The sequence below is a fragment of the Dermacentor albipictus genome, chromosome 1 (genome assembly GCF_038994185.2).
Source record: "Dermacentor albipictus isolate Rhodes 1998 colony chromosome 1, USDA_Dalb.pri_finalv2, whole genome shotgun sequence".
Taxonomy (NCBI): domain Eukaryota; kingdom Metazoa; phylum Arthropoda; class Arachnida; order Ixodida; family Ixodidae; genus Dermacentor; species Dermacentor albipictus.
Window position 1 is genome coordinate 233,833,271 of NC_091821.1, and position 25,173 is coordinate 233,858,443.

At 42.4% G+C, this 25,173-nt stretch overlaps 1 protein-coding gene across 2 annotated transcripts in view; it reads right to left on the bottom strand.

Annotated features, from left to right (window-relative positions):
- Positions 1 to 424: 424 nt before the first annotated feature.
- The window catches only part of LOC135901263 (MPN domain-containing protein-like), a 59,441-nt gene continuing 34,692 nt past the window's right edge, over positions 425 to 25,173 (bottom strand). For both annotated transcript variants that reach the window (XM_065431008.2, XM_065431009.2), the window contains exons 9-14: positions 24,521 to 24,593; positions 21,920 to 21,996; positions 21,642 to 21,813; positions 13,691 to 13,761; positions 4,491 to 4,580; positions 425 to 2,869 (exon numbers count right to left, since the gene is read on the bottom strand). In XM_065431008.2, coding sequence (XP_065287080.1) covers positions 2,660 to 2,869; positions 4,491 to 4,580; positions 13,691 to 13,761; positions 21,642 to 21,813; positions 21,920 to 21,996; positions 24,521 to 24,593 — 693 coding nt within the window. In that variant the 3' untranslated portion in view covers positions 425 to 2,659. The remainder of the gene's footprint in view (positions 2,870 to 4,490; positions 4,581 to 13,690; positions 13,762 to 21,641; positions 21,814 to 21,919; positions 21,997 to 24,520; positions 24,594 to 25,173) is intronic.

Genomic DNA, 25,173 nt, shown 5'->3' on the forward strand with positions numbered 1-25,173 from the left:
CGATATACAACTTCTCACATGCATTTTAACATTACATAATCAATAAAAGCTGAAACTTCGCTATTTGCACACTCCTAATTGTCTCTAATACTTAGCAGGTTTGTTAACATGTTGACTGCGATGTGGGTCATGGGCAGGTCATGGTGGTGGTTTCCCCTGTGCAGCCGTGCACAGGGCTTTCCTGTAGTGCACAAGTCACATCTTTGCTAAGGATCTCATGAAAGTTTCAAACGAGCATGACCCATTGGTAGGTCATGACACATGGGAAATAGGAGCTCAAAAAGTGCTGCCGCAGTGAACTGTGTTCAAATAGTGCTCTTCATTGCTCCCCAGAAGGCTACCCAAGTTATGTGGAAAATATTGAGGTGTTCTGCATCTCACAATTCACATAAGGAGTTTGGTCATGAGGCACAGCAATTATGCATGGAAGGTAGAAACTCATGTTTATTAAATAAACGCAAATTTTCCATCTGTATGTGCATACAATGCAGAATTACAGTAGTTTCAGATGTGCTCATGCATGACTGCTACAAAACATTGTATGTAATCACTTCAAAATGGCTGCAAAATGCTAAAAACATTACAAAAAGGCCACAATAAAGGCCAAGAGAACAATATTGCTGACCCACGAGTGCTGCACTCCTTCAGCTTCAAGCAAGTCTAGTGCATTGCTATATTTGCATGAATAGAATGAAATTTTATGAAATTATCAGGCTGAGAAAACACCTCGAGCTAAATTCATGGAGCCATTCTCCGAATATAACACAAGATTTTCTTCCTTGTAATTTAACATTTCAAAATGTGGCAGGCTCACACACTGGGTGACAGCTCTGTAGATGAGCCAACTTCTTAGAATTCTATGGTGTATACAGATGCACGTGCTCAGAGGGCAAGCATGTCAGCAAAGCAGCAACAATGCAACAAGCTGCAAATATGGCTACAACACAAAGGAGCCCAATGGGTTGGTCTGTCATCACTACGCAGATCTGCCCTCAAGCACAAGTGACACACCCCCTCAGGGCAGCGCACCATGGCCTTTAAGACATTTAGAGTGGACCGGATAATATACCACAATGTGCGGGCTGCACAGCATGAGCATGCAGACCTGCATTGCTGTAGTGGCCCTGCGAGTTAGATGTCCACGCTATGTGAAACATCTTACCACAGTTATGGTTGTATGCTCAGATTTTTATATAACTATAATATTGTCTTTTTCCATCGTCATAAAAAGCTCGCACCTTTCAGTCATTACCTATCCTTGCAAACACAGTGCACTTTACTATAGAAGACTGCGCTCAATCACATGCTCTGATGCACACACACCAAATGGTTTGATGACTCATGAAAGCTCTTTCCACACTATTGGCAAAGAACAGCACACAAACTTTCAAATATATCTCGTAAAATATGCTCAAGTAGAGGGAGCAAGTAAGCACTTTCAAGGCCTAATACACTGGTGTCAAGTTGTGACACATCATACTGTAAAGCAGGATAATATACAATTTTGGTACAGATGGGCTATATACATGAAAACATAATAATTAAGAGTATACTTGTAAAAATCTGTCAAGTACATAAAAAATTTCTAGAATTATAAGAAGAAACAGCTTACATGCAATTAAAATGAAGCATTGGAGCAGGTAATGAAACAACACTGAAATAATGGGCTAAAAACAGTATATGTATGCCTTGCATTCCATATACAGTGGAACTGGCATGTTCTGCATGTGTAAAAAAATATACAAAAAATATTACTTCACATGCCATGCACAAAGAAAAATGTAAAAATTGAAGGCCTGTAAGAGGGCCGCATTATCTGTTCGAAATATATGTTATATATATATATGCAAATGATTTCACCTCTCTTCAAATTATCTACAGCGAAGCAAAGTCACACTATCTGACGGATGCAATCAGAACTATAATGGCTTTCAGAGAATATATTTACACTAACCCATATAGTTTCCTACAATAGTTGCTAGAAGGAACTTAGGCACAGTGATTGTTAAGCCACCATGGGAATGATGGTAAGTACATGGACCATCATGGGCACGTACAAGCCTAATCTTTGTGCTTGTAGCTTCAGACGTTCTTGTAGCTTCATTTTATTGTGCTTTATCTGCCTTCATTGGCTTCAATTTTTAAAGCAATATATACTTTCTTTTTCTTAATGCAGAAGGCAACGACTGCACTAACCATGCACTAACCAGCATGGCTATGCTGGCTGAACCACCTTGGTTGCAGCTCCCATAGACACTAGTGCCAAAGTTCCCACTAGTAATTGTATGAAACTATGCCCTAACCAGCAGAAGGCTGCTTGCCACTTGGTGACCGGGAGCATCGGTGAGCTGCGCGCCAGGACTAAAATCACACCAAACTGTGTGGCACCAGTATCACACATCGAAATCAGTGATGCCAGAAGTGATGCACTGCTGCTAGAGTAGTCACAGTTAGGTTGTACCAGCATCCTCTTACCAATAAACATAAAAACGACCAACTTGCCCCAGGGCATTGCAGGGCTCCATTGCAAGCAGCCAAATGTGCAACACAGGCTTAAATCATTATAGATCTCCGATAAGGGCTAGAACTTTGACAAGGTGGCAGCGCACTGTAACAAGTGCCATTTGCACGGTCCAAAGGTTGTGAGCACATAGTGTCACTACACTGGCATGATGAGACCCTTCACAAATTCCCAAAAGTGATCAACAGCTTGCCCTTGCGTGTCACCACTTGTGACCTGCAGATCACGCGGAAGCTTGGATGTCAGCGAGCGTTTCAGTTTCTCCCAGTAGCTGATGTTGTGAGGCTCGAAATCCTTGCAAAAGTTGAGTGCATCTGGTGATCCACGGTAGTACTCAGACAGCAGACGCTGGGAAAAAGGGTGAAAAATTTACTGGCAAAATTATTTAAATAGGAAAACAAGATATTCTGCGATACTGCATAGTATTAAGGCAGCACCACGATAAATCACATACATGGGCGGGGTGCAATGCTTTTTATTTTGCACTTCCCCAAAGACCAATTCTGTGAACATATGCAATTGAGCATTGTCACATTAAAGAGGCCCTGAACCACTTTTTATCGAAGTGGAGAAATGCATTTGAAGTGAAAATAGGCTATTTCAGAAATACCTTGCTGCAAAAAGTACTTCAATGCGTTCAGCAGGAGCGGAGTTATTGGCAATCAAACGTGGCCTCTGCTGTGCTCCCATTCCTTCTTCAATGCCTTGCACTGCAAAGGCTATGGCACAGTGGAGCATACAACGCTCAGTCTTATACATGTCACCGTCGCGCACAGTTAGAATTTTATTTTGGATGTTAATGTAGACGCCATGACTTCTGCCTTTCGTGCCTATGACGCGCTACACATAAGCCAAATGCAGTTGTCCTCAGCGAGCCACAGCGTGCTTAGCCAGTGGACTCATGGCAGAACCCCGCGGTGGCTGTGGTATCTACACCAAGTAGCTGACCGCAGCTTTATGTCAGCTATCGGCCTATAGAAGCCATCTAAGGAAATGATGAAATAAAGCATCCAGAAGAGAGTTAGGACAGGGCCTTCTGTTGAAAAAAGAGTGTTTTAGAGAAAGGTGACTTGGCAAACCACTTGCGAGCTCCACGTGCCGTGTACGACAGCAAACCTTGGCCAAGATGTTCACAGCAGCGTATGCTACCCATGAACTATGTTATTTCACCAAGCCCGAGAGGTGGTTTAACAGATTTATTACAATATTCAAAATTTTCCACCCAGAAACACACACCAGAGATTTTTCCGGCAACTTCAGATTTTAAAGCCTTTAGCAGAGAACTGTTCCACATTTTTTGCTAAACAATGCTGCATAAAATAGAGTGGCTTTCTTATTTGTCTTCAACCTGACACCATCTCATATTGCTCACATTTACGGGCTAAATGCTACGGCTTGTTTGTTCCAGGTTTCTCACTGCCCGACTACATATTAGGTTTTAGGATGTGTGTGAATTGGCAGGAACAGTGCCCATCCGATGCCCCCAAAATACCACCATCTGTAGCTTGACCCCTCCTCTGCTATGGATGAGGTGGGTTCGTCTGCACATTTCTACTAAATATGGCAAAGAACGAGCCCAGCTCGTCAACTATGATTTCCATTTTCTTGTTGATAATACTTTCTATTTTCGTGTATAAGGCTGTTAAACTTGACTTTTGCAATAAATGGTCGAGATTTTTCGTAAATAAGCACTTAAATGTTGTTTACATAGTTTTTCATTAAGGATTCTGAATTTTATAAATTTTAGGATTTACTTTGACCACCTGGGATTCTTAACGTACACCTGACTACAACAAGTGAAAGGTGTTTTTGCTCTCGGTCACCACTAGAATGAGGCCACCAGTACTGGGGATTGAATCGGTGACCTCATGCTCAGTAGCAGCACGCCAAAGCCAAGTCAGGTCAGAGTGCAAATTTGTATAGAAAATCAAATATTTAGTTTTCAGAGGAATGTAGCAGGACAACTTACCATTTCCATTAGAAGATCCTGAGTCAGGAATGAATCCTGGGCAACATTGTACATCATCTGCATTGGCCTTCCATACTCATTGGGTCTGTGCTGTAAGCAAGATGAAATGAGCAATGTTAAAGGGGGATGCGGGGCTAAAATCGAGATTTTCGCAAGATAAAAGCAGTTTCCAAATTTATTTAGTTTGGATTCCTACATATATAAAAAAGCTCATTACCAAATTTTTTTGCAATCTGTGCTGTATAAAACAAAATTAACTCTCTTCTCGTAACGGTGGTGTACGCTCGACATTGAGAGCGCCCATGAACATTGTATTCAAGGCTAAATTGCAGAGTGCACAAGAAACCAAATGCAGAGTGAATGCCTGCATTAGAAAGTTTCTTTTTTGCGCTTTTAAAACCATGGGAGACCTTCTGTCATGGGTACAGCAGACTGCAAAATAAAAACTAAAAAAGAAAGGCATAATTCTGGTTGCAGCACGCTTGTCGACAAGCGCAGAGAAGGGTGCTGCACTGTTATACAATTAGAGAAAAAAAAAAGCAATGATGACTTGAAGCAATTGCTGCAGAGCAGGTTCAAATTGAAGAGGATAGTGAAACCTATGAAGCAGGGTCCTTTATTAATAATTTATAATAACTTTTGGTCTTAAAGGGCCCCTCACCAGGCCTCATAGCTAATTTTGGTTATACGCTCGAAGTTGTTACGTGTCCTCTAGAGAGTGTTCTGTCACAAAAATGTTTCAAATCGGCTCCCTAATAGCCGAGATAGAGTTATTTTAATGCTGTGAACCCATGATTTCAGCAGGTGGGCTCTACTGCCAAGTGAGACGCTCTCTCCACTCGCTTTGTCTAGCCTCCGCAAGGAAAATTCCTTCCTTGTGTTCTTCCATACTGGACCTTGAGGATCATGTGATGCATACATCACGGGCCCAACCTTCATTTTTTTCTCCTCACTTCTTTTTTTTTTTTTTTTGCGGTGCTGTGCACTTTTGCTGACAGTGTTGCACGCAATCTCTTGTGATTGTCTCGTTTTGCTCAGCGCATGATTTTGCGAGCTGTGTGCAAGGACACATGACTAGCGGTATAATTTAATGATACACAAATACTGAGGCAAAACAAGCGGATCGCAAAGCATGATCATGCACTGGAACACGGTAGAAAATGGCATTGTTTCGGTACCTGCGCATGTGATTGTACGACCGTGGGAACAAGCAGACGAAGCGGAAGCACATCTCTCTTGCCTCGGTGCGAAGTAAATCAAGAAAAAAAATGCAGACATTCTGTTTGTGTGCTTTATTATTTCTCTAAACTTCAATTGTCAATTCAAGAAACAGATCACACAAATAACAGATGTTGCTTTCAATAATTCTCAAAGTCACATGCCACCACAAGCGACGTCACACTGCGGACACAACAACGTAGGCGCAGGGACCCGAGTACGTCACTGTCCGGCTTGGCACGCGATCGCCACGAGAGAAAGGGAAAAAGGCATTCGGATTGAAATTTCAGACCTTTCCACAGCGCGTAGCAATGTAATACCTTGCAGACACTATTGTTAGCGCGCATTGTATGCTCTGCGCTTGTCAGCTCAATATGGCCAGACCTGGTGAGGGGCCCTTTAAAGTAATATAGCATCTTCTAAATTTTTGAGCTCATTTTTCTCAACTTGCACTTTCTGGCCAAACAAAACCCTTAGGAATACTGTCATTTCTAAACTATGTCGCCAAAAGCTTTTACAAGGTGGTTTCTAGATTGAAATTTTGTCAGGAACAAGGTGAAGTACTTTTTAGATTTATAAATATTTTCCAACACAATAAATTATCAGATGTCTGACATATAATGACAACAAAAGAAATGAACTTCGTTTTTAGAGTGATGACATTTTTACAGAAAGTAAAAAAAATATGCAACTTGCCTTATGCTGCACTATAAACCATCTAGAAGGTATCTAATTACAAACAATTAGTATGCATTTATTATTTTTGAAATTATAGTTTCCTAAGTTGACACACGATTGGTCAATATGACACCTATAAGCTCTTCTCTCTTCATGCTAGGGTGCTGAAATTTAGTAGATATTTTAATGACAAGAAGATAAACCATCCTTAAAATTTTTATCAAAATTGGTACAGCAGTTCAAAAGTTGACTCTTCAGCCCCCCATGCCCCCTTAAAGAAATGACCACAATTTTACCTGTATATTTATTCCAACCACATTTAATAACTTCCTCAAATATTCCATTGGTCTCTTGGTGACCAAGCACTGCACAAATAGCTTTTTTCTATCTAATCTGAATATAACTGAATCTGAATTGTTATTTCATTCGCGAGTTCTTACGATCACAATTTCTGTATTACCCCTTATGCAAATGCCCCTCTGGGTGTGTCAGGTATCTTGAAATAAATAAATAAAAAATAAATAAATGAACAATGCTTTTGTCATTTGTAGTTCTCTCAACTATGCAACGTAAAGTAGAAGCCACAGACACTTTGGAACCCAGGTCTCCAAGAAATCAAGTTTAGGCAAGTGAGCAGAGCAGTGTCATGAGAAACATAATGCGAGTAGCCAGGGCCAACGGGCTCTACTCACCATGGGTATACAATTAAGTGCCTTTGCCTTTCAGGAAAGGGAGAAGAAAGTGTAATTACTATAATAACTGAGGAATAGCTTTATCCAGAGGCAGTAAGAGTTGTGGAAGATTGAGTGCTCGTAGTACAGTTGCACGCACCATTGCGTTTCAGAGAACCTCTCCGTCCTCTGCCTTTCATTTGAGCGGGGTGGCAGCGAGTCATAAAACACTGTCACATGGCATTCACTCTACCCACAGAGGGTCAATGGGCTACCCTATTGGCACAGCTATGGCGTGACTCGAGCCCTTGCTTCTGCCCGTGAGACAGGGCTTGGGGAGACCACATCAAGGTGTCAAAAGGTGCGTGTGTTAACCTCTTTGGCCAGTGATAGCCCTTTGTTCGCTTCTGGCCGGCGGTTACTTCAGCTCATCGAGGCTCCCTGCCTCAGCTAGCTTGCACACCCTCAATGTCCTGAGGCAGGCAGTGCCTTGCCCAATTGTGTCTCCCTCTGTTCCTATACATTGTTTCTCCCTCCATTTCTACTGCTCTGGGGTGGCCGATAACAAGAGTGGTAGCCCAAAAATAGCTGGCCCCTCCAGGTAGGGTCCTTGCATGTTTTCTCTTTCGCAGTGCACCATTTGCAGTCACTGACAACTATTTGAATATTTACAGTGGGGCTGTTAGAAACTCATTGGGTTTCTCTCGACGTTCGGAGCTAGCTGGGGGAGGGAGAGCTGAGAGAGTGTTAAAGCAAAGTATAAAAATAGCATCCCGCAGCATAACGGCGTGGCAAGGGTGGATGAAGCCTAGAGGTGTGCACGTGAGCGAGGAATGCAGCCCGGATGCGTGCCCTCTCCTGTGGTGCACGCGGCAGGGGGATCAGGCAAGGGAGGAGGGGAATTCTCCTGCAGCTGCTAGGTTGCCTCGATGTCCTCCTTGCGCGCCGCTCCTTACAGAGTGGAGACAACCGCGTCGTCTACTACGGCATTGGCCAAGCAAATCGCGGACGCCGCAGGGATGCATTGCCGGCGCTCGTGTGTCTTGTGTACGGTTTGGCACTACTTTACTGGCCTTCCCCCAGCTCCACTGGTATCTGAGGTTTGCGATAGCAGAGCCACATGTAACTTTTTAAATTAGGATCCAATTCAGTTGTATACTTAACAATTGTGTTGTGTTTCAACTCCCTATTAATAAATGTTTTACTGAAGAGCGTTGTCCAGGGTCTCTCCCTTGCTGCTGGCACGGGGCTCTCTTTTCCTTGAATGGGAGCAGCTGAGCGCATGCGTGCAGTGGCCCGTTGGTACATGGTGTGGAGCAGGGGCAGGCGCAGCACCTTATGGGGGCTTGGCGTGCTTAAACCCATGGTGTTTGTGTGGTGCTTGACTAGTGTGTGTGTGCCGTATAAACAGCAAGAAAGAACGAAGCTTTATGCGAGACCATAGCATATGCAATCAAGAGCAAGTTAGTCCCCATTTTTCCTTTTCAGACAGACATAAAATAAAAGGCTCACTGCTTGGCATCTTGCATTTTTAAAATTACAATATAGGAAAGTGTCTGGCATCAGAATGTCACTATCACAGGCTTTCACAAGTTTTTGGAAGATATATCTCACACTCATTACACTCTCCTCTCTCTCACCCCTTTCATAATAAATCCTGAGCTGAGAACATATCAGGGTTCCTCTTATCGAAAGGCACAGCTTATATAAACCATACCAAGAGCAATTGCTACAGCCTTGAAGAATACAAGCTCAACTCACAACATAACCACACTGGGCCAAGGCTCCGCTAGAGATCAGCTTCAAATCATTAAAGATTCTTGAGTTCTTGAGGCGTTTCATACATGCAGAGACAGCGTGCACTTCAACTCACTTCAAGGTTACAAGTGCACTCTTGTAACAATTCAACATTTATGAGTCTACTGGGCAACAAGCTGCAGCCATATTCTGTAACAGTTTGCTTTGGAACCGGTTCGGTCTGGTTGTTACGTCAAGGTGACGTCACTCGGAGAAAGAGTGGAATGTCACGGCGCGAGGGAGACCAATGAACGAGTGCCGTCCTGCCGCAAGGTCACGTCATCATTTTTGTTCGTAATTTAGGGACGATATAGTAATTGAAGGATGCTGCTAGTTTGGCAAAAAATATTTGTTTGTATTCATAATGCAGAAAAGGAGTAAGGCGTGCAGACACAGACACAAGAAAACAGAAGTGGACAACACTTCTCTAAGGCGTCAGTGTCTGCACGCCTTACCCCTTTTTTGCATTATGAATCCTTACCAACTAGCTCAGCTTTATGTCGTTCTAAGCCTTGTTTGTATACAACGCTTGCACATTTAATTTCCAGTAACAACTGAACTTCAGACGCAGAGGGCTAGTGATTTATTTTATCTGCGCTGTTTTACTTATTTTTTTTTGTCGCTAGGTGGTGCGCCATACAATAAGCAATCAAAGCAGCTCTTTGCGTGTAGGCCGCGGCTCTAATAGGATTTCGTTTAGCATAGCTGAGCTTCTTGGGGTTCACGATTGCTATGAGAGTTCCGTCCACATATCCCACAACTTCGGGAATCTTGCCGTGGTCAAGGAAGCACTCTTGACTGCGGCTTTCTCCTGCAGTGCGGAGAGAAATCTCGGACCCCTTTTTCTTTTCCCTCAACCGTAATTTTCCTGGCGGTAATGGTGCGACTCACTGACGCTTGCGACAATCCAATAGCTTCTGCATTCCAGACGCACTGCTGAAAACAACCCGTAGCAAAAAAGTAGCATGCAGAACACTTACGTCGCAATATCAATGCTACTAAATCTTGTGGTCCGTGATATTTTAGCTCGTTGCAAATGTATTGCATTCTGTTTTTGGGGTGTCTAAAATGCCTTCAGAACTCGTCTTCCCTCATGTTGAAAGCACTGCACCATTGCCTCTCATCACGTCGTTGTCTTTGGCAAACGCTTGTGAGCAACACAACCAAAGAAGCCACTATCGGCGTCCCTCTCGTCACGCCGGCCAGCACGAGACTAGCAGACGGCCACGGGTGCCCTAGCAACCCTGAGGATCATGCTCGCCACCGCACGCGACCCTCGAACGAACCACTTCTCTGCGGTTCCTCTCGTAGCAAACGACGGGTTCCTTTCCAGATGATTGACAACCTGTGTGATGACAACAAAATTTGTTGTCGTGCCCAGCAGGGATGATGACAACAAAGCACTGACCAATCGCATTCATGAGAGCGAACCGGTTCTAAGGCGAACCGTTACAGAATATGGCCCCTGTTGCTGAAAAGACATATAATGTTTGTGCAAAAAGTTATTTGCATTCCCGCCGCTTCTATTCCATGTGAAAGGGCATTCAATATAAGGGCATTTGCCCACGCTGGAAGTGCATTCTTCCATGGCAAATGCTTACTTAACAAACCACTGTAGGAGTCAAGTTTTTTCATGCAAACTACGAATGTCTACACTTTGGTTTCCTGACCATAGTTGTAACATCAATTGCAACACATTAGAATAATTGCATAGAAACATTAAATGTTGGTTGTGCACATTGCAAATATACTGTCCTTGTATGAATACAAAAACATATAAATACTGCGTCCTTTTTCTCTAGGATTTCCAGCCTGAGAACATGTGTTGTATTAAGAAACATACTCAATAGGCAAGCATATTACTCGGCACATGGGGATGGAGGTGACAGCGCAAAGGGGCCCAACTACAGTAAAAAGTGTATTAAAAGGCTTTAGGCACATTCTGGATCCAGTACAGCAGTAGTTCTCAAATAGGGGTCCATGGACGCCAGGCGGTCCCCAAGACCCAAGCCGATAAAACAAAGAAAAAAAAAAACTAATACTCAAATATTCGAATCAAATTGACTATGTTGCTGGCAAACACAGTTCTTAGCATTTGGTTCTAATCTAAGAATATTGTGGTGATATTGTACTGAAATATGCTATATTTTGTGCAGCACACTTAGCCACTCAACATCTAAACTTTGCACGAAAGCCAACATCTCAGTAGCAAGGGGCACACGTTTGCCGACAGCAAGGGTGCCTTTTCTTCCTCTCTCTCTCTCACTTTGTCAGCGCCACCCCCAATTCTAAGTTTAGTGCTTGAAAGCAAGTGCGATGAGTGATGACTGGCACAGGGTCAAATGCCTCCGGGTTTACAGGCATTTTATGCGGTATATTAAGGCACAGGTTGCCGAGAACTCCTAGCGAGAATTACTCAATTTTCTAAATTAACATGAGCCAAATGCACAATGATTTAATTTATTGGCTTACTAGTCTAGTTTGTTAACACTGACAATGCAATTGCAATGTTCCAACATATCAAATTAACCCAACTTGCTAACAAAGCATGTGCATATCATTATTCAATATTTGAAGCTTAAGTATACGTATTGGAAAATTCTGATATTCGCAAACCCCTAAAAAAAAAATTTTTTTTTTAATTGCAGATTTTCTGGAGGCCAGTTTAACCTTGACTAATTCTCAGTTCCGGGACCTGCTGTCGGAACTGCGGCAGCAATACTCACAAGATAACAAAAAAAATGAAACGCATCACAATGTCCGTTGCCAGTTTTATTCGTCGAAAAGAAAAGCCTTTGACTCCCCCGCCCAATCACTGCAAGGCATCTCCCATCACTTCCACCAGTGTGCAAGGGGTCCCCGACACCCATCCATAGCCAAGAACCACTGAAGTACAGCAATCAGCAATGTATGCCAATGCAGCCTCACTATGATAGTGCAGTTGCTCTAACACACCTGTAACCGGCCTCTTGGTGCAGTGCTTTGTGATCTTGTCAGGAAGTTTTAGCATGGCACCATGACCAATTCGCTATCGTGACTCATGCCCAAGCAAGCAGGCCCCTTCACATGTACAGGCGGTTCAGTGTCGGCACACATCCAGTAATGGATCACGCATTACGCTACCCTAAAAAGCCCTATTCTAAGCCCGTGGATACAGACACGTAAGGCATCATTAGTTCATAATATATTCATATGATCACTTTAAAAATTTGCTAAATCATTGAAAGTCCCCTTTGCATTGTACATGCGCAAATAAACGCAGCATTACAGGTGAACCTGTAGCACCATTTTACCAGGTTCTTCCTTTATACTAATTAAGCATTGCTTCCCCTTAGATATTTTCATTGCTATGAGAAAATTCAGCATCAGCACTTACAACCAGTTTCATGGATTAGATACTTTATATTTGAAACACCATTTTCTTTTATTCCACAAAAGACAGCACATTTCAGTTCAGTTGCTTACAATCACACAAGTGAGATACTCCACATGCTCCAATTAGATACCTTTTTTATCAATCATATAAATTAGACACTCTACATAAAAGTATATTTTGTAAAACTGCTTTACTAAAGAATAACAAAAACAAAACACTGGTTTTCATTCACAGTGTTACAAGTATAGACTGTTAAATTACCCATTTGTTAAATGGAGGTTTGCTATAGTACCAAACTTTTCTGGACTATATGACACGGGGATACTAGAAATAAGACATACTAACATCTACAATTTTCTATGCATAAATAAAGGATAAAGAAGTTATCCAACGATCACAATACTCCTTAATGCGAAATTTGAGTGCAGCTTGAAATGCGTTTTCATTTCGTGATATGTTGAGGCAAAGAAGTTGAGAACGAAATCACTGCACCAACTGGCAGTGAGCTAGATTCCATTTTTCATTTTTCTCAATGCTATTGTAGCTTCTGTTTTTGTTTACATGCAACTGCTATGTATTGCTGCCAGTGTAATTACCATATTTGCACTAATCTAATGCGCCCTCGAATCTTTGCGGGCTTGAATTGTTGTAGGCTTAAGGTAGGCAAATAAAAGTGCATCTGAATCTAACATGCAGCTGAATGTAATGTGCGCCCAATTTATAAAAAAGAAATATAGTACCTGACCCACATTGACGGTCACGAAAAACGAGACGTGCAGAATTTTTACAGAAGGGAAACTTTTAAATTAGCTTTCATAATAGAAGAAGCACATTGTCATTGCCATTTGCACTTCGTTGGCCACAGATACTATGCACACAAGGCAGTATTCTCAAGTGATCCCTTTTAGAGATACTACTATCACTTTCACTAGATATTACGTGAATCAGCATCGGGCTTGTCGAAATACGCAGCCGAGAGCACTTCCGGCATTCGGCACAGGTAGTGAGCTTGGCAGAGTGCCAGAAATGTTGGTGGCCGTATATGCCGATGCATCTGGTGTCAAGTCGCACGATACCTCACAAGAGTAAAAAACAAAAAGAACTCACAGCAACCTTCGAGAAAACATGCTCTGCCTCCATCTCGCAATGGTGATGACACTGCGTCTGACGGTAGGCTGTTGCTACCGCAAACATAGTTTTGGTTTCGTATCCGATTGTAACACACAGGCACTTTTTCAGACCCATTTGCTCATAAAAAAAGGTGCACGTAAGATTCGTGCAAATACGGTAAGCGCACTTGCCCTGTTGTCAATGGAATGTGGGAGCCATGGGGTAGTCAATCTCATAGCTTTTATCCTCGGCCCCCTCATCCCTTGTAATGAAATAGAATCACTTGAATTTAATTCAACCTTATAGTTGCCTCTAGTATCCTTTTAGCACCATGCAGTGCAAGATCTTACCTCTGGTGGAGGCATGACCCAGTAGGCCAGGTACTTGGCATCTACGCAGGATTCATCTTTAACATAAGGAGCTGAAAGAAGAAGAACAATTTCTTTACTAGCTCGGACATTCTTTGCACACAACTGCTATCGAGCACAAACAGCGAACTTGCTTGATTCATGGGGTTTAGAATGACACACGATACATTATTTTATCATCCAGATATGATGTAGCTCATCTCATCCTTTTGATAAAACATACACAACACTTAGAAAGACTCAGCAAGGATTTGACTACACTAAGGGAAACAAATAATCCTACAGAATTATATTTAATTAAGCAGTAGTAGATGCAAGCACAGAATTATTATTACATTAACAACACATAATGATCCTCCTACTAGCCTAATGATTCAACATAATATCCAAACGCTACAACTACGCAGGAAAATACAACGACTGAAATTTCTTTTCTTTTCTTTTCTTGCTTAAAAACAACTGTTTGTCCCTCCAGCCGTAGGCTTATGTTAAACCACTTACAGCGCGCCGAACACGGCATCGTCACGCTGATTCTTTGACGCCTTATAACACCCGAACTAACCTTTTCAAGTTTTCATTCTTCCCTCGCACTGTAACAGATTGGAACAGCCTGCCATTATCAGAATTGATAAACACCGATTCTATTGACTGCTTGTGTCTGTGATACTGGGGGTATTGCCATATGGACAAACCTTGTTACTGTTTTCTTCTTTTTTTACACATGAATATTGTATAATACTTTCCACATCATCCTTATTCTATTCAGTATTTTGCAATGAGCGCTCGTTCAACTTCTGGTACTTTTTTTCCCTCTCTCGATAGTGGTTGCCAGTGCTCATATATGCGTGTGATACTGTTCTAATGTTTGTCAAGTAGCCTTCCTTCAGTGTACCTTCTCTTAATCTTATTAGTCGTCGCTTTCATTTTTTGTTTTCTTATAATATTTACATATGTTGCATTGCTTCTGTATTTTCTTTTCATGTCTGTATGTATATATAAGTACGTGCATACGCAAATATTTATGTATTCTGCCCCTCCTGCTTGGGCCCTCATTTGGGCCTGCAAAATTTGTATAAATAAATAAATAAATAAATAAATAAATAAATAAATAAATAAGCAAGACAGCTGTGTTTCTCACTGTGACGTACAACTACCCTTATCCCCTCCTTGTCAAAAAGTTGGCTCTAGCCTGAGGCTTCCCTAGTACACAGATATACGAAACATACACATGGAATGTATGGAACTTCAGTACACAGCCGCCACATCAATCAACTCGCTACACCGGTACTCTCTCCAAGAGCCAAATTGAAGGACACTGGTTACATGGCAGACAAACATTTCATTTTCAGTTGATAAAGCTATTAAATATTGAAGGGGAAAAAAGGACTTCCAGAGAGATTTGTCTTCTTTCAAACATGAAACAAAGAAACTTCACTGTCATCAATGACATGCTGTATCCATAACAGATGTGCCAAGCCAACTTACCGTAATTTCCCTGTGTTGAAATCTGCCACAAAAACTAAGTGATCACTTGTTTGGTGATGGACAACAAGTTTTCACAGACACTGCTACAGTTCTCGCACAATGCAGCGCTGGACGCTTTTATATATTTTTCTTTTCATTCATTTTTTCTTTTCATAATGCCTTGTGACAACAAATCCTCTAAATAAAAAAAGAAATTGGTGAAGTATCATCGAATGTTTTTACTTTTAAGCCCTTTCTGTGTCACAGACCTACCGGTAAGTTTCTGTATTTCTGTCCCATTATGCCACTAACGTACCCATACGTTCCACACTTTCTCCAGTAGAATGTGCACAGTAACACGCTGTTGTTGAGCTCTGAGGTAGTTCTGCCATCTGTTGTACATGTATAGAAACATATGGTGTCATCTCTCTGGGTTTATGTTAGCGCGCTGCCTGGAGTGCACATCGGCAGATGGCAGGGGTGGCTCCCAGACTTGGTGCACCGCTACCACTGCGATTCTTCATTTGAATACAGCCAACTTCCGATTTTTCGGATTCCCTAGGGGCTGCGAAAACGTTCGAAAAAATGAGTGCATGCCTTTTACTGCCCCCAAGGGCCCACATCACCACAGGCATGTCTGAAATAGCTCTGAAGGCCTGCCGGTACATTTAGTAGGCGTATCAGTGCTCTTGGTGTGACAGGAGACGGCAGGTGCACATCTGTACAATTAAGGAATACATATTGCCTACAGCTGCAAGCGGATCTGCGTGTGAGAGCACCTGTTCGAGGCAGCGAGATGATAAAAACTGCTGTGGTGGTGGCTTCAATAACGCCATTTCGGACCTGCAGTCATGGCGAAAAGTCTGAATTGGGCGGCGAAGGGTTTTTGCATCCGAAATTTCAGTCATTCTCATACACTGACTCTATCGGGTATGCGGTGGTGCCAGGAAGACGTCCAAATTATCGGTTGACTGCATTTGCACTGTAGCGTAAGCCACCTCTCTTGTGTGTTTCTGCTATCTGTCATACTTTTAGAGGTTGATTTACTTTTTACCCTTACACGATGGCGGTATCACGGGAGCGTGCTGTTATGGTTCCCTTTATGTGGCAATGAATGGAACAGATGCCAAATGCCCGAGACACGACGTGCCTAATCATCACGCTCGTCAACATGAAATGACTTGTCCGTCGGGTGTGCGTTACGGGATTATGCACCAGTGCAAATCCTACTCTCCTTTATCCTATGTTAACCCTGTCTATGCCAGAGAGTGGTTTCTCTCCGTATTTCTCTGTGTGGGTTGACCCGACGTGTGATGACAAGGCCTTCTACCAGGAAGCAAGAGAGAATGAGGTTTCCCAGTTGGTGGAAGGTGAAGAAAACCAGCGAGACACCAAGTGGAGACACTTCTTCTCTGCCCTTGGGTGCAGGAGCACGCACGCTGAACATTTCTGTATTTTTTGTCTTGGAGTGCACTGCTCACCCGTAATGATGTATTAAACATTTGTTATTTGTTTTTACATCACCTTGTCTTCCCTGCCGAACCATCTCTAAAGGTCAACCTGGTTCAAGCTCCAAGCAGACGCTGTTGATGCTTGCCAAAACCCAATTCCTGTAACAACCGGTGGCAGCCTTAACAACTGGTAAGCAGAAGAGGGACATGGATCTACAAGCCTCGTCTACCAAGTCGCAACTGAATGCAGTATTTGTGACGGTCTACGCCGCATTCTTGGCTACAAGGTGGTGGCTTTCTCTGCTGAGTTTTACCAGGTTTTGTTGAAGGGTTAGAACAGAACGGGTAATTCGAGCTATTATTGTCGTCTAGTTAAATTGTGGCAAGATAGTTGTGTACATCAATAAAACTTGGTTTTATTGGTGTCCCCTTTCTTATGGATTAGGATTATGTTAGTGTTCTTCCAATATTCCGGTACACTCGAAGTCATGAGGCATTGCGTATACCGGTGGCCAGTTTTTCTAGAACAATCTACCCACCATCCTTCAACAAATCTGCTGTTACCTGATCTTCGCCAGCTGCCTTTCCCCTTTGCATAGCTCCCAAGGCTTTCTTTACTTCTTCTGGCATTACCTGTGGGATTTCGAATTCCTCTAGACTATTCTCTCTTCCATTATCGTCGTGGGTGCCACTGGTACTGTATAAATCTCTCTAAAACTTCTCAGCCACTAGAACTATCTCATCCATATTAGTAATGATATTGCCGGCTTTGTCTCTTAACGCATACATCTGATTCTTGCCTATTCCTAGTTTCTTCTTCACTGCTTTTAGGCTTTCTCCGTTCCTGAGAGCATGTTCAATTCTATCCATATTATACTTCCTTATGTCAGCTGCCTTACGCTTGTTGATTAACTTGGAAAGTTCTGCCAGTTATATTCTAGCTGTAGGGTTAGAGGCTTTCATACATTGGCGTTTCTTGATCAGATCTTTCGTCTCCTGCGATAGCTTATTGGCATCCTGTCTAAAGGGGTAACCACCGAGTTCTATTGCACACTCCTTAATGATGTCCACAAGATTGTCGTTCATATCTTCAACACTAAGGTCCTCTTCCTGAGGTAAAGCCGAATATTTGTTCTGTAGCTTCATCCGGAATTCCTCTATTTTCTCTCTTACCGCTAACTCATTGATCGGCTTCTTACGTACTAGTTTCTTCTGTTCCCTCCTCAAGTCTAGGCTAATTCGAGTTCTTGCCATCCTATGGTCACTGCAGCGCACTTTGCCAAGCATGTCCACATCTTGTATGATGCCAGGGTTAGCGCAGATTATAAAGTTTATTTCATTTCTAATGAAATAGAAATGAAATAGACTTTATGGAAAGTGGACATGGTCTCCTCCATGTCCACTTTCGGCTATCCCGCTTGCGGAAGAACGTATTGATTATCCGCATATTATTCTGTTCTGCAAATAATAACTCTTCCCTGCTATTCATAGAACCTATGCCATATTCCCCTACTGAGTTGTCTCCAGCCTACTTCTTGCCTATCCTGGCATTGAAGTCGTCCATCAGTATAGGCAGTAAGGCAGTAAGGCCCTTACCTGTTCTTAAATAGGTTGGATCAGATTCTGTGCAGGAAAGCGCTAATGTTTGGGGAGGCTAGCATAATAGCACCAACGAGATCAAGAGCTTCTGAGTTAAATGCAAGAGTAGTTGTGGAAACAGCACTAATTTAGGTGGATGGCTGTTCGAAATCTCAGAAAGTGGAGATTGAGAATGCCACTGCACTGGAAATGCCGGAGTTTGGATCCGCGCAGGCAGAGGTCCTGGTAGTGGCCGCAGCCGAGTTATTGGATAGGCAGTCACCAGACTTGTTTGTAGCACCTATGTCGGAAGGCCTACAGCGGTTGTTACAGATAGACAGTCAGCCTTAAGTCCAAAGAAAACAAGGACCCCAGCCTGTGGAACATCTGAAGCAACTTAACTGAAGGTGTTGGACAGGTAAACGTTCCCGAAGAGATTCCGGTAGAGTTCCTGGGGCTCGTGTCAGTCACTAACAGAGAGGCTAGGGAAGAACTAATTAGAGAACTAGTCTCTACAGTGCAGCTGGAGCCCGAACAAGTGACAGAGTTGCAGGAAATTCTGCAAGAGCTTCCGGACTTATTTGTAAATAAGCCAGGAAGGACATCGCTTCTTACATCACATCGAGCTTACTTCTTTGGAGCTAGTACAGTCAAAGGCTTATCGAGTATCAATGCACCAACATGAGATTATGGATGCGGAAGTGGAAAAAATGTTGACTCTAGGTGTGATCAAGCATTGTGAGAGGGATTACATACAGCTCGCCTTTGATCTTAAATGAGGTGCTATGCAAGGATCCGCATTCTTACGTACATTACCACAGGCTGTACGTGATCACTAAAGATAAGATTTATCCTATACCAAACATCAAAGAGGCCATCGAGAAAGTTAGTAGACCCGATTCATTTCCACACTAGATCTAGCTCGAGGCAACTGGCAGGTTCTGCTCACAGAGCAAGCTAGCAGGTATGCCGCCGTCATATCTCCATTAGGAACGTTCCGCCCTAAGGTTTGTTTGAAAAATTCACTGTACCATTTCTCAAGCCTTATGGACAAAGTGTTGCGAAGACAGATGATTACTTAGATGACGTCGCAATATATTCTGCATCATGGGCGGAGCATATGCAACATTTGAGAGCAGTGTTGGCCCGCTTGCTCTTCGAAAAACTGAGCCACATAGTGTCCATGGGGATCTCCTTTAGTGGCGAGGCAGTCTGTTATGGGGAGTGGTTTCTCTCCATACTCCTCTGTGTGCATTGACCCGACATGACCTACGTTCACCCCCTCTACGCCAGGGAGTGGTTTCTTTCTGTATTCCTCTGTGTGGGTTGACCCCACATGTGCTGACAAGCCCCTCTACCAGGGAGCAAGAGAGAATGAGCTTGCCCAGATGGTGGAGGGTATAAGAAAACCAGCGAGGTGCCACGTGGAGACACTTCTTCTCTGCCCTTGTGTGCAGAAGGATGCAGGCTGAATACTTCTGTATTTTTGTCTTGGAGCGCACCGCTCACTTGTAATGATGTATTAAACTTCTGGTATTTGTTTTTACATCATCTCGTCTTCCCTGCCAAACCCTCTCCGAAGGTCAAGCTGGTTTGAGCTCCAAGCAGGTGCTGTTGAAGGTTGCCAAAACCCTGTCCCCGTAAGTGGTGGCAGCCTTAACAGTGTGCATCAGAACAAAACTAGGTAGGAGATGGAAAATGAAGACAGAAACATACTAAGAGTGCATTTGCCATTATCCGTGTCATTTTTCTTCCTTCTGCATAACTGAAAATAAACTGTTGTGTTCATTTGATACTATCCAAGAAAAAGCCCGACACGGAAAGGGTAAGAGTTATGTTTGCCCATTCAGTGGATGAACTGTTTGATGCCACCTATGACATTTTACATGCCCATAAATTGCACACTTGCCTTTCACTTCTGTTTACTATGCCATGATTTTTTTAAACCTTTATTTTTTGCTCTGAGGAGGAAGTGTTATTTTTTTCTCCTAATGTGTTTTGGTGCCACTCCTTATTATTACACTATTATATGTCAAACTGCTTTTTCTCACACTTCTTATGGTTATAAACACTCCTTGTGCATTACTTTTTTACAGCATTGTGGAAAGTTGCACATGCATGTATAACGTAGAATGTAACCGAGCTGTGTGTGCCATATCTGCAGAGAGGGTCAAGGTTCTGTCAGAGAATAAAATTTAGCCTTGAGCCTTGAGTTCCTCTTAAACATTAGGGAACTAAATAAACTTTGACCTTTAACCCATAACCTGCCATTCTTGTTATCCTGCTTTAGCATTTTCAATTGTGCCCATGACTGTGTGCTCAGAAGCAGGCAGCCTTAGCCACTGAGCTATTGCAGCAGGCCTGTATGTAAAATAAACAGCTGGATGTTTCCCTTCTATATTAGCAACAGGAATAAAATTGTCTGCATTGTATGCAATGCACCTTGAAAGCACCTAAACATTTTATAAACCCACAAGGGATACGGCAGTTGCCAAACTGGCAAATACAGTGGTACTAGCAGCACTAGTAGTAATAGTAATAATATAGCAGTGTTTGTGCAAATATGGTAATAGTGTCAAATTAATGAAAGTAACAATAATTATCCACACAAATCACTTGAACCAACTTCACATGCTTTTCTTTTCTAGTTTTTAAAACATTAAATGATACGTCTATCACAAAAGTGAACGACAAGCAGAAATGGTGCTTCTTAGAGTAGCTGGCATTGGGACTTTCTTTTTAAGCACAGCAAGAAAAGACAACAAACTGGACAAGTGCAAGATGTGTTTGCTCTGTCCAACTTTCATTCTTTTGGTGCCCCAAACAGGCCAGCATGTAATGGCCCCCACTTATTTGGTCTTGCTCAAACAGCTAGCAATTAAACAACTTGCTCACAACGAGGCTACCCTATTGTATTTTAGAACAAGCTTCACCTAGTTTTAAATACTGCATGATCCGCTTCCCTACTATGCGCCTTATGTGGTGAGCTTGGCAATGTGGAGCACTTTGTCTGTTTGCATCTGCAGTTCAATGTGGAAAGCTATTTGCTTAATGGCCTAGAGAATAAATGTTTTCCATACGCCAGCTTTCAAGATGTAGTGCTTCCTTTTGACCACGAGCAACAAGGAAAGGAGCATAACTGCGAGTCGGCCTAGTTGGAACAGATTCATTTTAAAACTTTTTGTGCGCAAACAAACAGGGACGAAGAAGAGGGGCAACACCAGGACGAGCGCTTTCGTCCTTGTGTTGCCCCTCTTCTTCGTCCCTGTTTGCGCACAAAAAGTTTTAAGATGAAGGAAAGGAGGTCTACGTCTGTTGATTGCCTTCCTCTGAGACACACAGTTGATCAACATTCAGCACCCTTAACAATAATAAATGCATGCCGGGCTAATCCCGCCTGCTGCAACACCACTACCAATAAAAATTCAAGGCGCACTTACAGCATATGAGGCCAACGCATGGTGTATATGAAGAATCACTTTCACCCTTCATAGTGATCTGGTAGTCCAGCTGGGAGTTGCAGTCTCGTAAGCTTGGCTGTGGTGGAGATTTTGGGTGACTGTGGTACCAACCCACAACGGTGAGATGGCGTTGCTCAAGTGACTCGCGAATCTGAGAACAGTCATGGTGAAGTGATGCAATCATGAATACTAACTCTATGAGTAGCCCAGAGCCTCTCCGAGAAACAAAGTGAAACACTTTTAAGCATTTACTGTACCTCTTCCTCTATGGCTGGAGCAGCCTCCTTGTCCCCGAGTCTCCCTCTACATGGGAACGCTTGCAATATGGAGAGGTCTGAATGGAAGAGAATGCCAGTGCTCACATTATAAACGCACAAATAACAAGACATCTCTTAGGCTTTATGCTAGACATGTTAACATCTTTTCTGCTTCATGCAATACAAATACAAAACATTGAACATTTATTTTCAGCACATGGCGCACAACGAAGTTAAAGGATTTAAACAAGATGACATACTTATCAAATAAAACCACGTGAATAGGCAATGACATGTAAGAATTGAATGCAAGACTTTCCTTACTGAAGATATCTTTTAAGCCTTTGAACAATGGTTCACCTGCCATGGCTTGTCGAATTTTTTACCCAGTGCTCAAGCGAATGTCTAGCTGAACACCACAATGGACAGAAGTTGTAGTTCACACTATGATTCATTGAGGGTCTATGGTTAAGGGAACACTAAAGGCAAATACTAAGTCGATGTGGACTGTCTAAATGCCATTCTAGAAACCTCACAATGCTTGTTTCGTGTCAAGAAAAGACTTCGTTTACAAGAAAATTGCATCTGAAGGGTGCGAATACCTTTTTCAAAATTAAGATCTCCCACCACCCAACCGGGGAGTGGTGATGTTGCATACACCATCACTACTGTTAGCTGCCGTTGGTGAGTAAAACAGCGCTTGACAGATGGCAGTACTGAGCCAATACAGAGCGGTGGATTCGCCGCTGCAGCTGCTTTTTGGTCAAGTGGCGTAGACCATCGGGCATCCCGCGACATCACATGGAAGTTGAATTCTCTGCTACTTGCAGTTTGTGAGAGTTTCACGAGCCAGCAAAACCAGCACGTCACTACACGCCAAGGAAACTATTGAGACACGAAAGTGTGGGCGGCGCAGAGTCGAGCAAAAACAAAACCTTTTGACCGCCCGCGTCGCTGTCAAGGGTATTTCAAAGTTCTTTCTTTTTCTAAAAATTAAACAGAACTGGACGTGTAGCATTTTATTTCATCTTATTGTACAATAGAAGGATGTTTTTCGCAATGAGTAGTTGAGTACTAGAGACAGAATTTACCTGAGGATTACTTTCGTCATCAGGCAAGTGCTTGAATGTCTGGCGGAGTCTCTAATCATGTCCTGCATTTACCTCAATTTCTCAATTATTAAGGCTCTGTTTGCGAAAATATTGACGCCTCAGAGATTCTCAAGCATTAATCTATCACTTTAGCTCGACTTAGTATTTGCCTTTAGTGTCCCTTTAAGTGAAACAATGAAAACAAGCCAGTGATAGTGCACTTCTGACTGAAAAACGTCTTCCATGCTGTAACGTGCGTACAGGCTTCATGCAAAGCCATTTTCTTACTACACGTGTAATATATACCAAGCATTTTTTTTAGCTGCACCAAATTTTAAAAAATTACTTGAGGCAGAGATAGCACCATTCCTGCTATTGAATTAAATTACTTGAGGCAGACATTGCTTCTACAAGAAATAAAAAATACTTGATTGAATATTTAACATAACTGCACCAGTGAACTTATTTATTAGTTACTTTACTGCACACATTTAAATTTACAAATTGTAGCAGGTCAGTTCGCAAGCCATATACACTTGGAATGAATACTCACCATGACCTCAGTTTCAAGATATTAATTTTCGAAGTGTGCGATAAAATACAGAGGTACTCCAGTTACTTTTGCGCTTCAATGCACAACACAGCATTTTCTTAAAAAAGTAAGTGGAACAACGGTGCATTTTTACCGCAAGTTGGATGGCACATTCCTCGAAACTGGTACCATGCTTAGAATTGGTGCCAAGTCTATATGCCTTGCAAACTCCCTAGCTACAGTTTGCAAATTACAATACATGCCGTAAATGATTAGTAAAAAACTTAATCAGTGAAATTTTGTTAATTTGTCAATCACACATTTGATTGCTTGCGGAGGTAAGGTCCGCCCGATCGATTGGTTTAACCCTTTAATGACAAGACATATAAATGCCCAGAAATATTTGGATTTTGTATCTAAATGTGCAAAACACACAGAATAAGCTTAATCAACAAAAAGAAAAATTTTTTTTTTCGGAAATTTTTTTTCAGAAATTGGGGGAGAACCCCAGGCAGGAAACTGGTAGTAGGCTTCACCCCAAGCTACCTAAGGCTTCGTTTTCATTTTGTATAGACAGCTCTCATCATATGTAAACCATAGGTGTACATCACATTTGCTTTACACCACCACAGCTGGATATCTTGCATCAGCCTGTCTCCTCTAAACCTTGCTTTCAAAAGACAGTGAGTCACGTGCCAAACTCTTTCCTTGTTCAGCATTCATGCACTAAACCAACAAAGGATGCTTGCTGCCTGTCATTCAGTGTTGACCAAAGGTATTTAGCCAGAAACTTAGTACTGAATACTGAAACTCAGCAAGAAAAACGTATTTTTCTGGTATGTTGCCCGTAGGCAACACTCTACAATAAAGGGTTAGAATTCTGCTACCTGCCACAGGAATCTTTAAAAATTTTGGTGCAGATAAAAAGAGCAGCCTATATTTAATCTTTTTACCAAAAGCTACAGCTGCATAACTCACTATGTGCAGCAATGTCCCATGTTCCGCCAAGGTAACCAACCACTTCACTCTCAGTCAAGTGGCAGTGAAAGTCCTGCAACAAAGAAAAAGAAAAAAAAAAATAGGCGCTGTCCATAAGAATTGTTCTTAATATACTGCAATCATGGGAAAAAAGCTGCAGTTACATTCAAAAGACGAAGCATCAATTATGATAGCAAATTAGAGGACAGCTTTACGAAGTAACGATAGTAGTTTTATCAGCCGTATAAACTTGTAAACATAGGCATGCTAATAAATTAACAAGCATAGTGTCACGCGTGCGCAAGCAAACATGAATGTATCTCACTCGATTACCGCAAGAACTTGCTGTCAAAATGCTGCAGCCAGCGAATTGACCTTCATGCAGCCGCTCACATCAACGTGAACTAAGAGGCGAAAACACAGCGTAGCGCAGACTCTGTATCCGTCGCAGATGGCTTCAAAGTTGCCAGGTCTTTCGGAGAAAAAGTAGCCAAAAAATTCCGAAAAGTAGCCAAGAAAGTCGCCAACCGTGGGAAAAGCTTTAACTGGTAGCCAAAAAAAGTAGCCACATTGCCACAAACCAACAATCGCCAATTTTTGACGTGATAATAATGAAGAAAACAAAAAAGACTTGTAGTTGTTTTACTAATGGC